This window comes from Lissotriton helveticus, chromosome 5_1, assembly GCF_964261635.1.
Source record: "Lissotriton helveticus chromosome 5_1, aLisHel1.1, whole genome shotgun sequence".
NCBI classification, from domain to species: domain Eukaryota; kingdom Metazoa; phylum Chordata; class Amphibia; order Caudata; family Salamandridae; genus Lissotriton; species Lissotriton helveticus.
Window position 1 is genome coordinate 162,326,144 of NC_136065.1, and position 18,044 is coordinate 162,344,187.

Here is an 18,044-nt window from a genome sequence, read left to right on the forward strand (position 1 = left end):
TAATAGGGGGGAATGGGCCCTTTCCCTACAGACCGAGGTAGATTCGATATTGCTCAAACAATTCTAATAAGTTTTAAGCGTGACCTGTTGATCTGCGGTTGACATGATCCCATTGAGTTCAAAATAACCTCTATGTAGCTAAAGTTGCTCACGCTACCGAGCGATTGACCTTTTATCATAAGCTTCGTATGTTTTTCTTCAGTGGCCCACAAGCCATGACGCGTGACTTCCCAAAGTTTGTTGCCAAATCTAAGCTCCTCATGAAAGAAATGAAGCACTCCACTTATGGCCAAAGTGCTTTCGGGGTCCGTGGCAATAATACAGCGTCATCGGCATATAATAGTGCGGATACCTGTTTGTGAGCAATCTTAGGACTATCTTTGGAGGCCTTAATCAGGGAGGAGCACAGCCCTTTTATATAGATAATAAAGAGTCAAGGGGCCAGAATGCACCATTATCGCACCCCTCGGGCAAGGCAAAAACATCCGACAATTCACCTGCCGGGCCAAAACTAACTTTCGCAGCTAGATTTATATGTAAGATGTACAAAAAGTTCACTAATGCCACCTCTACCGCTTAACCCAATAACTTCAGCCACAGCTTGGTTCTGTTGACACAGTCAAAGGCTATTGAAAGATCCATAAATGCCAGGTACAGAGGGCAGCGCTTGGCAACAGTGTACGTGCCAATGATCAAACTCACAAAAAACACAGATGATGGACAGAATGTAGAACAATGTCATACATTCACCCCAGTACAGAGATCTGGGCCTAAATCCATCTTTTTTTGCACTCCACACCACCCTGGGTTAGACACTGGCTATATGCAAATCAGCTCTGACCCTGTGCCTCATGGGAGCAGTCCAGTCCGAACTATCAAGCCATGTCTTTCCCAGACCGGAATCAAGCATCCAAGGACCGGTTTCTGGCTATCAGCCTTCGTCAGCCTGGATAGCTTGACTCCAGTGGTGTGGAGAGCCTGGGACTCACGTCTGAGCATACCCAGCCCACTCTGGGTGAAAATTGCAAAAAACACAGATGATGGACAGAATGTAGAACAATGTCATACATTCACCCCAGTACAGAGATCTGGGCCTAAATCCATCTTTTTTTGCACTCCACACCACCCTGGGTTAGACACTGGCTATATGCAAATCAGCTCTGACCCTGTGCCTCATGGGAACAGTCCTGTCCGAACTACCAAGCCATGTCTTTCCCAGACCGGAATCAAGCATCCAAGGACCGGTTTCTGGCTATCAGCCTTCATCAGCCTGGATAGCTTGACTCCAGTGGTGTGGAGAGCCTGGGACTCACGTCTGAGCATACCCAGCCCACTCGGGGTGAAAATTGCAAAAAACACAGATGATGGACAGAATGTAGAACAATGTCATACATTCACCCCAGTACAGAGATCTGGGCCTAAATCCATCTTTTTTTGCACTCCACACCACCCTGGGTTAGACACTGGCTATATTATCACAATATATATCATACATTTAAAGCCCTGAAGAAGTCTCATAATGAGACGAAACGCGTTGGCTATGGTGAATTCGTCTATGGAAGAAGTTTTTGTTCTATGAATAATAAAGTGAATTTTGGAACAAGAAATAAGTCTACTGAAGCTGGATACTTCTTTTCCTTATGTGCAATTGTTTTTATGAAATACCAGTTTGAATTTGATTGTGATAAAGAGCATCATCAACTTGTATATAGAGTGCTGAAACCAACCTTGTTGTTGTATTGAATTTGTTGGATTAATTCCTACATTGAGGGGAGTATAGGGGTAAGTACTCCCTGGTTTCGTGCACCATCAAATATATTAGGAGACACTATTCATTTGTGGGTGCGGATTCTATTAGCCTCTGCTCTCTGATCAATTGCTTGTTCGAGAAGATATGTTTGCAATTCATCCTCCCCATCTCTTAATCATGGCATCCAAGTAACCCCTGCTTGTCTGACACACTGGGCCAGTCCTAGCTTTGATCTAACAATACTTTGATTTTTGGCACTCCTAATCGTAAAAGTACAAGCACAAGCTGGAGAATGTGTATGTACTGCGTGGATTCAACACTGGGCCAACTCGTCACGATTAGTAACACAGCATTTGTTTGTGTGCTACAGGAGGTCCAGCAATGGCGTCCTCCTTCCTAACAAGGCTTCTTTCTTCTTCCGCAGGAGACGGCTATTATCTTGCCATTGGTGGAGGTGTTGCCCAGCACAACTGGTCCTACATCATGTCAGTGCTTCAGGACATGAAGTTCCAATGTACCATGGTCGACCGCTCCAATGACATGGGCATGATTAGTGTGCAGGGACCATCCAGGTGAGTTCAAATGACTAGTGGTCTGCTGGGTAAACTGGGTGCAAGAAATTACTTGAGTGGTGTTGTGTATTGAACTTTGGCCTTTGCTGGTGAGAAAACACCTTTACCAGCTTTGGTTAGAATGATGCTGTGAATATATATGATATAGCAGGCTTATCCTGGAAAGTGGATGCTTCTATAGTAAACAATCTATCACTGGAGACGTTAGCTAAATGTTGAGTGTCTGTCCACCCAAATGGACTCATCATGCCACTGTCCAACCATCTTATTCGCAGTCTGAGGTCCACCCGGCATGTCCGAATCTTTTTTAAAACCACTTCTTAGAATTCAACAGTTCTCTTTTCCACCTCTTCTCTTTTCCTCCTCACCCCCTAAATATCTTCTAGCGGGTGCTTTTTCATCCATTGCAGTGACATCACTTAACCCCTAGTAAAATCTAAGTTGTGAACACTGCTCTCTAAAATCCCAACATGCTTTGTCACTGACATGCAAAAATGGCCACATATCCAATAGTGTGCTGTACGGAAACCCCACAACACTCAAGGCCTTACCTTCAGGGTTAGAATAATTGATAATTGCCTCAGAAATGTGAACTCTCACACATCACTGCAGGAACCACGGATTTCAAGTGCTGTCTGCCTAGACTGAAGACTATTTACACAATATATTGCAAATAGTAGTGGTAGCAGGAGACCCTACCTGTAGTATGTTCCTTACTCTGACCTCTCTAGACACAAATGCTCCTAAAGTCTTTAACTTGAGGCTTTCCTAAAAGTGATCATAACTCCGAGGCTAGAGTGACCTTTGCTGGCCACCAGTAGGTGCTAGTGCCACATGTATTGGTATGTCTTTGTTTCACAACTGGTTCTCTTGGTAATGTATGTTCTCTCTGCCCTGGGGCAGTCAGTGGCTTGTGGGGAGTATCCCTGGTGAGTCCTATCATTTACCTCTCTGAGTCTGGGCTTCAGATATTTTTGCAATCCAACTGAATTACTATATGACTCCCTTTATACACCTGATTCTCCAATGATAGTTGTGTCAAGCATTCACATCGTATTCTAATTCGGTGCATTTGATTGCAAATCCAGATACCTTTCGACACAGCAATAGGGCTCATGCTCAATGCACTTTACCTCCTGGATTGTTTAGAAAGGTTTAAGGCCTGATTATGAGTCTGGTGGTCCACAGACCGCTAGACTCAGTGACGTGGCAGTCCAGCCCCAGCTACACTGGAGGTTTTACCGCCCCATTAGGAGTTGGGCGGTCGGACCGCCATTGCACTGCCGCATCTGCCAGGGATCAGAGATCCTTGGTGGTGTTGCAGCAGTCTTGATGCCGCAATATGCTTGGCTGGACCCCCGAAGTCCCAGCAAGCATATTACAAGTTTCCTCTCCGCCATTATTTTCATGGTGATCCACCTCCATGAAAACCGTGGTGGAGAGGAAACAAAAGTGGCCCTACAGGGCCCCTTTGTGCCTCTGGGCCATAGGGTCTATGCAGGGAGGCACTTGTTGTCCCCCCCTGTGTGCATGCACCCAAGTACCTGCAGGGCACGGACTGCACCAGTTCATGCCATGCAGATACTGCTTTTGATGTTCCCATTGCAGTGCCTATTTCATAGGCACCGCTGTGGGAACGCCAAAGAACCACCTGCCAGTGACTGAAAAAGTCATAATCTGGTGGGCAGTGCGCTCATGGGTTTGGTGGTCCAGGAGCGGGGAAGTGGCGTGGCAGCCCACTCCAGGACAGCTAAACTCATAATCTGACCCAAGGTCTTACTTTGCAGTCGGTCAGTCAGTCAGGATTCTTTATTCGATGATTAAAAATCACCATAAATGTACAAACATACAATATACACTCATTTCATTAAAAAAACAATTAAATTAACGTGAATCCCAATATAGATACAGCTAAATCACAGTGTTAGGAAAAGACATTATAAACCTTTAAAACCAGTCTCAGAAATCTCGCAGTTCCCCCCCCTCGAGTTGCCCTCAATCGAACCGCTACTTTAATAAAATTAATAATACAGCACAATGTAAGGGGATCGGTCGCCTGTTGTAGGAAAATCAAAGCCTCTTGAGCACATTTTATATTAGATTTTTTTAAGATGTCTACCAAAAATCTACGCCTAGGTTCAGAATAAAATGAGTATAACAATACAAAATGAAGGGAATCCTGCAGAGACCTATTGTCGCAGCCGCAGGTTCCCTTCTGCTCAATTGTGGGGGAATACAGTTTCAGTTCAGTTTCATAATCTTTTATTCGGTTACCACTTGTTTGAAACCATAAAAAGTACATAAATAAAACAGTCATTTGTAGCAAAATATTAAACAAAAAAATAAATCTACCCAATATAGAAGAGGGCAGAGATAAAAGAAAAAATAAGTACAGTTTTCTTTTCTAGGTACGTGAACATTTATCAATCAAGAGCATGACGTATCTTAATGCTGATTTTTAAAAAGGTAGCTATGCACTTTGCGAAATGTACTGAGTCCAAAAGCTGTAAGGAGGTAAACGCTGGATAGCATGACCTTTGACCAATTGAGCGGAGGAGTGGTAGAATCCAGGTTTTCCGAGGTAATTTATAAAATTTACAAAAGAAAATAACATGGACTGTTGACTGGGTAGATACACCGTCACACGGACAGTTCGCGATGGAGTTCGACCAATTCTGTATTTGGGGAAAGGAAACTAAACGAAAAAAGGAATTGAAACGGAATCTTGTCAGGAGATATTTCTCATAGTTGGACAAATAATATGACAAATATGGTTGCATACCTTTATCAGTCTGAACTGCACAAATTTGGGAATTGGAAGATTTTAAGATCTCGATTGAGCCACGAAATTCTCTTAGGTGACCCAAGCAGATCCTTTTTAGCTCCCTTCTCGAAGTGTCCTCCACGCTAGGTGGATCATCGAAGAAAGAGCTACGTCCAAGATCTCTGAAGAAATTTCCCACGTAAACCAGCCATGGAATCCTTCGCCAATTTGTTAGATCCATACAGTCTTTGATCAAAGAACGTGTTAGATGGCACTCAGCTTTTGTCCATATGCGATGCCATAAAAGGATTGGTTGGGATCGTATGGTATCAGTGATGTAGTCCATGCCTAGCTCATTATGGGAAGCATAGATCGGGGCGCCTTGTGGAAGTGCCAGCAGGTATTTAACAAACCCATTCTCTATTGTCTGGATAGGATCTATTGGGCCATAACCCCAAACTCCCGCGCCATAGGTGGCCACACTATGGCATTTTGCGTAGTAAATCTTGAGCAGTTCGGAAGGAGCAGGTTTGCCAAGTTTCCTGGAGAAAGAGACCAGGGCCGGTGTTGCACGCTGGAAAAGAAGTTTTCTGCTGGCCGCGGCCTGTCGCCAGTTTAAAGAGTCATCCACCAAAATGCCTAAATACGGATAGGCGGATGTTTTTTCCAGCCTTGTTTTTCCGACAAAAATTGGTTTGGGATTCTTGACCCTAGGGCCAACATGCATGGTAAAGGTCTTTTTTATGTTGACTCTAAGGCCAAGAGAACCCATAAAAGAGCAGTATTTATTAAGTTGCTTTTGTAATTGGTTCAATGTTCTGGCAAGAATGACCGAGTCATCTGTGTATAGCAGTGTTGGTATTGGGCGATGGTTAATCTGAGGTAAATCCTGGCTCCCTTCTAACATGGCCAGCTCAAGTCCGTTGGTATAAAGATTAAATAGGAAGGGAGCCAGTACGCATCCTTGCCTTACACCTTTTCCGATGGAAAAAGAGGGTGAAAGATCGCCATTAACTCCAAATCTGACACATGCCGTTGCGTCGGAATACAATTCACGGAGGAAAACAATAAGGGCTGGGTCCACCCCAAGGTCCCTAAGAATAGCCCAGAGTTTGGAGTGCAGGACACAGTCAAACGCTGCATTGAGGTCAACGTACACGAGAAAGATGTTACCTCCTTTGGCTCCCGCGTACTTCCCCATCAAGAGGGCAAGATTCAGGGCCTGGTCCACAGTCCCAAGGCCCCTCTGGAAGCCATATTGCAGGTCAGTCATGATGTTATTGGTCTGGGCCCAGACTTGAAGTCGATCCAAAACCACCCGACCCGCAACTTTGCCCATGGAGTCCAGAAGGGAGATAGGCCTTTAGCATGCAGGGTCGTTTCGGTTGCCTTTTTTAAAGATGGGGAGCAAGATTGATGTCGACCATGAATCTATCAGCCCAGTTGTTACAGCTGCAGCCAAGACCTGGGTGAGAAGTGGAGACCAAAGTTCGAGGTTGTGAAGAAAGAAATCTAACGGACTCTGTCAGGCCCGGGTGCTTTGCCGGGTTTCGACGCTTTAAGAGCTTTCGCGACCTCTATGTGGTTGAAATGGGTGTTAATCGGGTAGCAGTTTCTCCCCGACTTGCTGCTTCCGCTCTGATCATCACCTGGAGGTTCTGGTTGAGAGTTCCCAAAGATTTTAGAAAAATGGTCGACCCATTCATCTGCTGTCATCGCAACATCTAAGTGCTGTCCTGTTGATGGATCGGCCAGGAAAGGGGATCTAATAACTTGCCAGAAGAGGGCGCTGTCTTTCTTATGGCAGCTGTCGTGTAATTGTGCCCAGAGATTTTGCTTAATTTCTCTCCTGCATTCTGCTCTGGCTATGTTATAGAGTTTCCTTAAGCTGGAAATTTCCGAAGTATCCCTTGTAGTTCTACAGAGGGCTGCCTTTAGATTTGAAAGAGCCTTTCGACACTTCGTATTAAACCATCTCTCGGTAGTACACTTTTTGCTTTTGTGCTTGGCTGTGAACTCCTCTCTAATTACCGCCAAGATTTTCTGAAAACTGGCCATGATAGTTTGTGGAGTAGAGTCTGGAGTTAAGCAGTCAAGAACCCAAGGTCTGGCTTTTACGAGAACCCTCTCGGTGATTTTGGCTGGGTCCACCTTTGCCCATTTGACTGTGAAACCATTCACCTTGTTCATAGTTAATGAGCTTTGTGTTAGCTGGCTGGTGATGTTAGAGTGGAAAAACACATTTTTAGTAACGACTGTAACACTGATGGGAAAATGGTCACTACTAACGTCAGTCCCGGTATGAAAATTTGCCACTTGACCCTTCAAACTGTGAGAGGACATGATATAATCAATAGTAGTGAAAACCCCCTACCATGAAAGGTTGGTAAAAAGTCAGATGGAGGTTCTACTAAATCATTGACCAAATCAAGCTCTAGTGAGAAGAAGGACTCATTTAGTATGTTTCCGCAGATAGAATGCGCAAAATGGGGCAATGGACTACCATGTTCATCCAGTAAGCCACAGTTTCCGTTTTTATAGTTAGTGCATAGTGGAAGATTAAAATCACCACCTCAGACCACGTATGCTGGGGTTGTCTGAAACTCATTACGCAAGGTTATTAAAAAAGTGGTGATTTCATTAAGGATTTTTATACAATCCGTTGTTCCGAGATTATTATAGAAATTAACTAAAAAATAAGTACTATTTTTGCTAAATTTTAGCTGCAGGATTTGACAGCTCGGGTCTTCTTTGGACGTGCGTATCGTTAGGGAAGAGAGGGTATTGGCAACGTAAACTGCCAGTCCTCCCTTGGGTCTACCCAGGACACCCTGACTGGCCGGGATGTGGAATGTTTTGTAGCCCGCTAAATGATGTGGAATAGTTGACCATGTTTCTTGAAGGCAGACTATCTGATGTTCAGTTATCGTATCCAACCACGGCTGGAGAGACATTTTAGCACGTAAACCTGCAACGTTCCAATACAAGATTGAAAAGCTCTGATTTATGGTATGGAGATGGTCATTTGGCTGAGGTGGTAGAGTTTCAGGTAACAAAGGATCGGGAGCACGCGTAAGCGGGCACACCGATAGGGCCACGATCCCTGACTTATTATTATTAACAGGGTCCTTAATCTTCAGGAATTTTGGAGCGTTTGTTCCGATGGAAGCCTCCAGGGGTCCATCCGTCATTTTGTTGGGGAGGGCAGAGGAAAGTTCTAGTCTAGTTCTGTCCTCATTAACTTTATGGATGGACATTGTTAATTGTGAGGGAGTTTGACATTCTGGCAAACTTAATTGTGTTCCAGGGCTAAAAGGAACGCCAGAAACTCTACAGGCCTGATTCACACTAGTTGCGTTCACTATCGGTCAATCTACCATTTCCAAGCAGTCATATCGATTTCTGATTGGAAAACCTTGCCAACCCTCCGTAGGGACGTGGGTCCTGCCTGGATACCAGAACTGTGTCTGCCATTCTCTGCTCCTGTTTCTATATGTTATGTTATGTTATGTTAAATTAGGGCTTATATAGCGCAACGGCTACTCCAAAGGAGTGTCCCGGCGCTTTGAGCTCCAAACCAAAAGGGGGGCAGAAAACATAACAGTAACAAAAAAAGGGGCCACAGAGGGGAGAATTATCCGGCAAATAGCCAAGTTTTCAAGTTTTTCCTGAAAATAAGCAAATTAGAGGTGCTCCGCAGAGACAACGGCAATGAGTTCCAAAGCTTAGGAGCGAGAAAGCTAAAAGACCGGCCGCCTAGCCGAGCCTTTTTGATACGTGGAACCCGAGCCAAGGCCAAAGTTTCTGACCTAAGGGAGCGTGCCGGTCGATAAAAGTCCAGTATATCTGTGGCCCACATGATTCCAGTGCGGTTCGGATGGTTGTTGCCAATTTGGAGTGGGGAAGTATTGATAGGTGTTCACTGGAGGGTAAAAAAAGGAGAGACGTTGGGCGTCAATTCCCCCCCTTTTTTCCAGTGTTGGCCAGGAGCAAATATAGTCGACTGTGGTAGGATCATCACAGTTTACTATAATGCAATCACCTTGTATTGATTTACGTTCATCCCCTATCCAAGTTACTCTTCAGACTGTAGAAATTCTATTTGAGTGACGATGCTGCAAGGGCCTATTTAAACTGAGCCACTGCAGGACCTTGTTTTTAAGGGACCAAGGAGGTTCGTCATTACCATCCGGTAATTCTGGAACACCGGTAAGAATGACCGTATAGGGTGATGCCTCGGGTGGAAGGTGTATGGGGTGCCTTGGCCGTACTCCCCTTTTTTCTACCCCCGAGGATTTTAATCCCGGTGTTTTAGGTGGTAAGGGTGTCTGATTTTTATTGACGGCTAAATTGGAATCTCTCACAAGACCTGGGGGGATCTGGGATGGAACGGTGGCTATTCTGGTCGTGGCCAAACCTACATCAGAGTTTAAATGGGGAGGGGCTGATGGTACGATGGGCTTTGATTGCGCAATAGAAGCCTTTGCAGCTGTAGTCGGCTTGCTACAAGGACCTGATTGGGCCATTTGGGGAGCTATTATTGGACATTTAGCTTTCACTTTCCCCTGTTTTGTTTGATCTAAGCTAGACTGAGTAGATGGTGTAACAGATAGAATTGCTATCTGTTTTTCGAGGTACCTCAAACTAGATTCCAGAGGTTTTAGGTGATGCATAAGAAGCTCCCTGATGCTAGATAATAGAAACGGGGTGGTGTTACAAGTCCTACAGGAACCCCCTGACTGGCCCATGTTGAAAGGATTATCGGGTATGCTATCTGAAATAGTCACAAGAGGATAATTGGCCTTTAATGCATTTGAGCTAGGAGGAACAGGCTGCCCCCCCTCAGGCTCCGTAGGGACATTTGATCTAGCTAGATTATCATTTATCCTACCGTCCCCCCGTTTTGGAACCGCGCCCTCCCTAACCCCACAGGACTGCTTGTCTAGAGAGGTCACCTGGGTTTGACATAGCTCCAAATCTGGAGTGGTTTCGAGATCCACTGACGAAAGGGAGTCTGGCAAAGAATTGGTTACTGAGAGATCCACCGAACAGGGGACTGTGTGGATTTCTACTGTAGTTATGGATGGTATCAAAGAAGGGGTATTGGAGACTTGTTGGATAGGAAAAGCTGCTGTGGCCAGGAGGCCCAAAGAAGAGCGTTTAGCATTCACCAGGTCTAGGGAAACCCTGCCCTCCAACAGGGAAATACTCTGGTCGATGACCTCGTTTGTTCGCGAAATAAATTGGTCAATCGGACCTGTGAGATGGGTAACAGTTGATGCAGATTTGGTTTTACTCCTAGTGCCTCTGGTCATGTTGGCCAAATGTTCCAGAGAGTCCCTATGAGGGAGGTAAGGGGGTGTGGGCGTGGGAGTCTCCCATGTTACAGGGGGGTGGTCCGGTCCGGTCCTTACCGGTCACTAACGGGCAACAACGGGCCTGCCCTTGGCCCGGGCTTCGCCCGGCGTCCCACGAAATGGAGCTAGTGTCACTTTTATGCGCCTCCTGGCGCTGGGTTGTGATGCTGGAGTGACGCTGGAGACCTCAAGGGCTGCCGGGAGTTGTAGGCAGCCCCTCGCCACACTCCACTCGGCGGCCCCGCTCTGGATCGTAAGAGAGCAGCAGGGCGGCGGGAGGCAGGCGTGAGGAGCAGAGGGTCTCGACAGCCAGGTAATAGCCTTATATTATTCAGCACAGCACAGGGTCAGCGGGAGTAGATTACAGACAAAACGGCGAAGCCCCACTCACCGAAACTAGTGTCACTTTTATGCGCCTCCTGGCGCTGGGTTGTGATGCTGGAGTGACGCTGGAGACCTCAAGGGCTGCCGGGAGTTGTAGGCAGCCCCTCGCCACACTCCACTCGGCGGCCCCGCTCTGGATCGTAAGAGAGCAGCAGGGCGGCGGGAGGCAGGCGGGAGGAGCAGAGGGTCTCGGCAGCCAGGTAATAGCCTAATATTATTCAGCACAGCACAGGGTCAGCGGGAGTAGATTACAGACAAAACGGCGAAGCCCCGCTCACCGAAACTAGTGTCACTTTTATGCGCCTCCTGGCGCTGGGTTGTGATGCTGGAGTGACGCTGGAGACCTCAAGGGCTGCCGGGAGTTGTAGGCAGTCCCTCGCCACACTCCACTCGGCGGCCCCGCTCTGGATCGTAAGAGAGCAGCAGGGCGGCTGGAGGCAGGCGGGAGGAGCAGAGGGTCTCGACAGCCAGGTAATAGCCTTATATTATTCAGCACAGCACAGGGTCAGCGGGAGTAGATTACAGACAAAACGGCGAAGCGAATACCCTAATGGTGATCCCAATAAATATGGTAAAAGATTGAGCCTAAAACGATTCATTAAAAACCTATCCTGTGTGTTTTGTATCAGATATAAATAAGGTTCCATTCCTTCTGTGGTCTTTACAAGGTTGTAGGCACACACAGTGGTTTTAGCCCTATCTAACTCTATTCTTTGTATGGCTGTGTGTGCCAAGAACGCTTTTTTAACAATCATCTTGTGGTGGGGGATAATTGCTGCCGGATCGGCAAAGAGATTCTCGAGACCCAGAGTGTCCAAAACGGACTTAACATAACTGAGCCACGGGATTCGCAACCATTTTTCTCTGCCCAAGCAGTCCTTCATTATTCCTTCATTATTCCCTACTTAAGGTCGCCTCGGGGTTTATCCAGATTTTTAGCCAAGCTAAGATTGGCCTAACTTTCACCAGGTCCTCAAGGTAGGGTATCCCTAACTCCCTGTGTGCGATGGCTGCAGCTAGACTGTGTGGGGCTTTCAGGATGGAGCGCAGATATTTGTTCTCCTCCCGCTGAAGTTGACAAATATTCACAAAGCCCCACTCCTCTGCCCCATAGGTGACTTTGGAGCAACACATGGAGTTATACAAGTTCAGCAACTATTCAGGGCACCACCTCCCCAACCTCCGACCATAACCTGCAATAGCTCCATTGATGACATTCATCTTACGGCAACGTTCCTCCACCAGGTAGTTAAATTTTAAAGACCCATCAAATAGTAAGCCCAGATACGAGAATGATTTGACCTTCTCTATCTTATGGCTCCCTATCATAAATATGCATTTGTTGCATGGTTTATTACCAACGGATAAAACATACGAATTACTCACCAATGAAGCTGAAGATTTTTCCTCTGATGAAGTTGGTGAAGTTTTGCAATTTGATCAAATGTTCCAGAGGTAAACTTTGGCCTCCCCAGCCTGGCAGCAGTGCCAGTTTTCTATAGCAGGATGTCTTGTGTACAAGACACTATGCAGCAGGGAATAGCACTTCCTGTTATCCACCACTTCCCGGGGGGTGAGATACTGGGAGAGGCTGGGGTTAGCATGGGGGGATTTCCTGTAGGGTTTACATGGGTATCTGTTTAAGGGGAATGGTGAGGGTTCGAGGGGAAGGTTTGGGGAAGGTCACTGGTCAAGTGGCCTTCAGATCTGCTGGCAAGTGGATGGTGTGCGGAGTGGCCTTTGAGAGCGGTATTTTGCCCTTCTGAACTGAGAGTGAATGTGTGGGATTGCTGAGAGCTGGAGGCTACTGGAAAGAGGCACCAGACCACCAAGGGCCGGCTTTAGCACTGGTGGAGCCCGGCGCAACAATCTTTGTTGGGACCCCTCCATGACCTAATTCTCCATGGATTCCCTTACTACCACCCTTAAATGGTGCCCCTCATCTCTCTATCGCCAATCTCCTCTCCATAGCCCATCTCACATGCATTTTATTTTTTTTATAGCACTACTCATACCATTGTAGGGTTTTAAAGCACTTTACATCACACACACATTATAAAGAGACAATGATTCATAAGTGTGTTAATCAGTGTATAGGAAATGTTACATAGGACAATGAGGATTTCAAGGTGTAGGAATCATACTAGTAGGTAGCATATTTTAAGAGTGTTTGCTCTGGAGAAGCACAAACTCAGGATTTAAAAATGCAACAGTGGTTGGGATTGACTTAACTAATAAGAATGTATTTCTACCCAAACTAACCCTTTAAAGCAATATTAGGATAATGAAAAGACTTGGGGGTGAGGGGGTACCATTCTAACCTATACCATGCAGTTTGTATGCAGCTGTTTGACGTTTCAGAAGTCACTGTCCTCTATTAGGATTGTAACTTATGAACTGCAAGTAACAAATGGATCTCTATGGCAAAAGAGGTGAACTACTGTGCTATCCACATAACCAGTTCTCTAGTCTGCATTGTACACATTCTTTGCAGCTGGCAGATTAACCCTCTGCACAACCTTATGATGAGTCAAAACTGCCACTAGACAAAACTCAGACCTCTAAACTGCTGGACACACAAGACACTCTGCAGTGGGTGCTTTTAAATTCTTAAGTTATATCTAAACACAGCGTCCCCTCCCCAAGTCCCTACAACAACCCCTTGCCCGAGCTCAGCGGCAGATGTGGCTGCAACGGTTGCACCACCCTAAAGTCGACTGTGAGTCCAACCACATCCTTCAGTGGCACCGGGAAAAGTTAATAGCTTCGGCAAAAAGCATCCAAAGAAGCCCTTTTAAAAAAGATGCCACAAGCTTTACACTTAGAGATGCTTGCCACATTTAACAAATATTTTGCACAGCACTAATCTCACTACTATCCTAGAAACAATGTTACTCGGTGGCTAAAGGTGGAAAACAGAATGTTACAAATATAACAAGTGTGTGCTCTTAGCCACAGTTTCTCAATGGCTTTTCCTCAAGGAGGTGGAGTTCAATTTGTGTCCCTCTTGGCTGGTAATGAATCAAATTTTCAAAATACCATATGCCCATCACTCAGAACTGACGTGAGGGGGATTCTCGACCCACAATATTGATGGTTTATGATTGGCAGTAGAAACTGGTCCCAAAGCCAATGTTCTAGTGTCCAGTTAAGACACTACCCCAGGGATCTGTTTGATCACAATGTAGTTCGATGGGAGACCTGTTTCTCAAAGTGCTCAAAAGTAGACCCCTATGGCTACTAAAGCTCAGGTGTTCATACGGCATCAGTGGCTTGCCACTACTGCGGCTTCTCAGTCTTAGGGCACTGACCGGACCTGGTACCTCACTGGTAGTGACATTGTATTTTATGGTTCACAAACAAGCTGATTGTTTAGGTTGGGGTCTTAAAGCAAAATACAACCGCAATATTTTCAGAACCATGCATAAAAGAGAAATAATTCAAACTTTTCTAGGTCTCGGGTCTGTTTCAAAAGCCCACACCCTAAAGACCAGTGTGAAAGGAAAAACCCTTGGCTTAGGGAGGTCTAAAGACTTATGACCATGCTAAAAGCTTTACTCCTGCTCTGAGAGTCTTCTCTGCCCTTTTGAAGACTCTGGGCAGACCGGTATCCTGGCCAGCCGAAACAGAGCCTGCTGCCATATTCAAATATACAGGGGATGTCGGAGGTGGTGACGGTGGCATGGTAATCTCCATCAATCACTAGGTAGAATTCCGCCTAATGTGCAATACCTAGATAACTGAAAGTGGAGTCTTTTAGGGGAAACATTGTGCCAGCCCTTACGAGCAGCATGTGATAGCTTTATGGTGTCAAACGGAAGATCTTACACAGTGTAAGATAGAAATATCGAATCCTCCTGACGCGTGGATACGCGTTAAGTCAATAAAGTTCAGAATCTGTAATCACGTGTATTCTTCTTGAAAAATAATTTATTTTGGACCAATCTTCAGAATATTACTTCACATGCTGAATGGTTTGTGAAGATATGTATATATTTCAAAAGAATCACAACATTAGTGCATTTCCAACAAGGTATATTTGTACACATCAGTCATAAATGCATCCCCTATGCATTTCGAGCGGTGCTCTTCATCAGGGGGTATGTCTAAAAAAATCAGAGATAACAGAAGATATAGCGCGAGGCAGGAGCCAAAGATGTCACAATACGCTATCTAAATGGTCACAAAATGTGCTAGATAATCAGAGGAAACCAATGCTAAATCAGGTAAGACATGCTTCTACCTATGCCGATGTGAAAGAAACGTGAATTAAGTGGTGGACAGGAGAACCTGTAGGAATAAATAGGATAGAGGGAGAAACCCAAGTGGAACCAACACACGTGTTAAAACTAGGAAAGCTGCAATGCAAGAGCATAAACAAAGGAAGTGGGGTTAGTAAAATGCCAAGAAAGCGGGATGAATCAAATGCCAGACTGATTACTTCTTAATCACTTCGGAGTGCTGTGGCCCCTTTAGCCATAGCTGTGTGGTGCCCAAGTCCTCATGGCTAGGGGTTTGTAAAGATTCACAAGCCAGAGGCTTTCATTAGGACAACTCCAGTTCGGTCTTTGTCATTTGACAGCATTTTGTTTTCTCCTTCGTTCAGGTGACATAACATTTGAATTGCAAAGCTCTGTGAAGTGGCTACAAGACTCAACGTTTCACGACAGAGAAAATACAAAATAAAAAGATAATGCATATAGTCAATTTTAAACCAGCATTTTATTACTTCTAAATTTGAATTGTACAGCCTGACTTAAAAAAAGTGTGAACATTGTAACCTTGCATGGCTCACGCATCCAACCAACTGCATTGGTACTCCATTCACCAATGAGTAAAGTTAAAAACTCGCTCCATTGATATGTAAAGTCGACAAAAATGTTTCATAAGTCTTTCAAACCTAGATATGGACGGAAGTCAACCAAAATACACCTGTGTAGCTTTTTACTGTTTTAAATAAATGTTTTATAGTTCAATGGTCCAATCAATTATCTTTAACCAAGTCCCTCTCTCTGTATAATTTCCATAACTGAATAATGGAAAACCACCTTTTTATATCACAGTATTAGGTAGCGTAAATACAGCATTAAAGCTGTGCAATGTTTCCACCTTGACTGTGTTCCTTATCCTAAGAGTAGTTTTGTATATGCACGCATTTATGGTTCTTATTGTTAAATGTTGATGTTAGATTTTGATGCTAGCTCTAGAGTTCTAGAAATTGAAGCCTTCGTTATAGGGTTATGTTGGAAATTCTTCACAGAGAATCTTCAAAGCATATTATCCCCAAGCAATTGAGTCCTAAGTAACATATTAAACAATGATCCTATGTGGAGTTACATAGTCTCTGTTTAATAACCCAGCTCTCGGTCAATTCACACTCTTGACAGTGGGCTGACTGAGACCGCAGACCCAAGATCAATAGTTTTAATTCCTCTGCGATTTTTTCCTTCCTCCATCATTCCTTTACATTGCTTTTAAGTTTCTTGCAAAGGATATATCACAGCACCTCCTTGTGCCAAGTTACAGAACGACAGGTTGCTTTTGCATCAATGCTAATGACTTTCACTGACCAGTCACTAGGTGTCACTGCTGCCCAGTGTCTGTGAGCGGGTTCTTTCTCGTTGTGCTCTGGAGGCTGCTAAAAGCAACAATCCAAGACATGTGACTGCATCCGATTAGGAATATTAGCCCAGATGCTTGTTCTTCAATTAACGACATTTAATTTACTTGGTGAAATAGGAGAGTAACACACATATAGAAATGGTCATGGTGCTCACCTCTTATAAAAAAAAAAGCCTGTAGCATGCGACTGTCATTGCCTGGTCAGCGGGTATGCCACTTAATTACTACTAGGTCATTACTACACCAATGGTGAGAATGGCCATTCTTTATGATATTTGGGGACTAGGATAAAAAACTCTTAAGACTGAATTTTTACTGAAATATAGTCAAATTCACATGACATTGCATTCAATGCAAGCGTATGCTTATTTATACAAGGATCAAGCACCTGAGCTGCACATATCCCTCAAATCATATCAGTGTGTTCTTCAACATAATTATGTATTTAAGCATCCACACAGACCTTCTCTATACTTTTTGAAATTTAACACGTTGTCCTGTATCTTCTTGAAGTGGATTTACATATGGTGTTAAACAATGAATACTTATAATTGAGCATGTTAAGAATACATGTTCTTCCATCCTCTGCTACTAATGTACACTGAATGTGTAAGGCTCTGGGTGGGTAGGAAGTTTTTTTTATTAATTATTTTTTTTCAGTTTTATATAGCGCAAACTTGACCCAAAAGTATTAGAGAGATTTACATGAGCAACAGTTGCATTACACAAAGTCCCATTCATTTTTATAGGCTCAGGGAGATTAAGGGCCAGATGTAGGAGACCAAATACCGGTCGGTAACGGCCGATTTCGGCCGTTACCGACCGGTATTTGGGTTTTGTAATGTAGGTGGCCTTTGATTTACAGAATCGGTAAATTTACCGATTCGGTAAATTTACAGAATCGGTAAAATACCGAATCGGTAAATTTACCGATTCTGTAAATCAATATGTAGGTGGCACAGTAAACAGTGCCACAGGCCCCTTAGAATTCGTTATTTACCATGTAATACTATTGCATGTAAATAACGAATTCCGTGTACATGCACATCTGTGCATGTACACCTGTGCCATGTGGCACACAGACATGCCCTGTGGCACACAAGCCAGAAACAGGGGTGCAACAGGGTGTCAAAGTGACACCCTGTCTCCCTTGGCAATTCGGTATTTTTACCGATTCGGTAATTACCGATTCCGTAAATACCGAATCATACTGATTCGGTATTTGTTACCGATTAATTACCTACATTAGATTTACCGATTCATGAATACCGAATCCGTAAAATTCGGTATTTATGACTCGGTAAATCTGATTTACCTACATCTAGCCCTAAGTGATTTGGCGAGAATCATAGAACGTTGAGCAGACACTCAGACTCGAACCGCGTCCCAGCTCCAATTTGGCATTTATTATGTGCTTTGAGTCAAGGGCATAGTGAAGCCCCCGCTATACCAGCTTCAGTAGTGGTCAGAATAATGCGTTATCTACTGCTCATTATTGTCATTTCTGTGATTTGCAGGTCACAAGATTAAAGCTAATAAATATTGCAGGAAAGAAGAAACATAGCAAACTGTGAGGTGGGGCAAAAGGGTGCCAA

At 44.6% G+C, this 18,044-nt stretch overlaps 1 protein-coding gene across 1 annotated transcript in view; it reads left to right on the plus strand.

Moving 5' to 3' along the window:
- The window catches only part of SARDH (sarcosine dehydrogenase), a 741,717-nt gene that overhangs the window by 542,724 nt on the left and 180,949 nt on the right, over window positions 1–18,044 (plus strand). Inside the window, exon 16 of the mRNA XM_078641957.1 lies at window positions 2,175–2,322. Coding sequence (XP_078498083.1) covers window positions 2,175–2,322 — 148 coding nt within the window. The remainder of the gene's footprint in view (window positions 1–2,174; window positions 2,323–18,044) is intronic.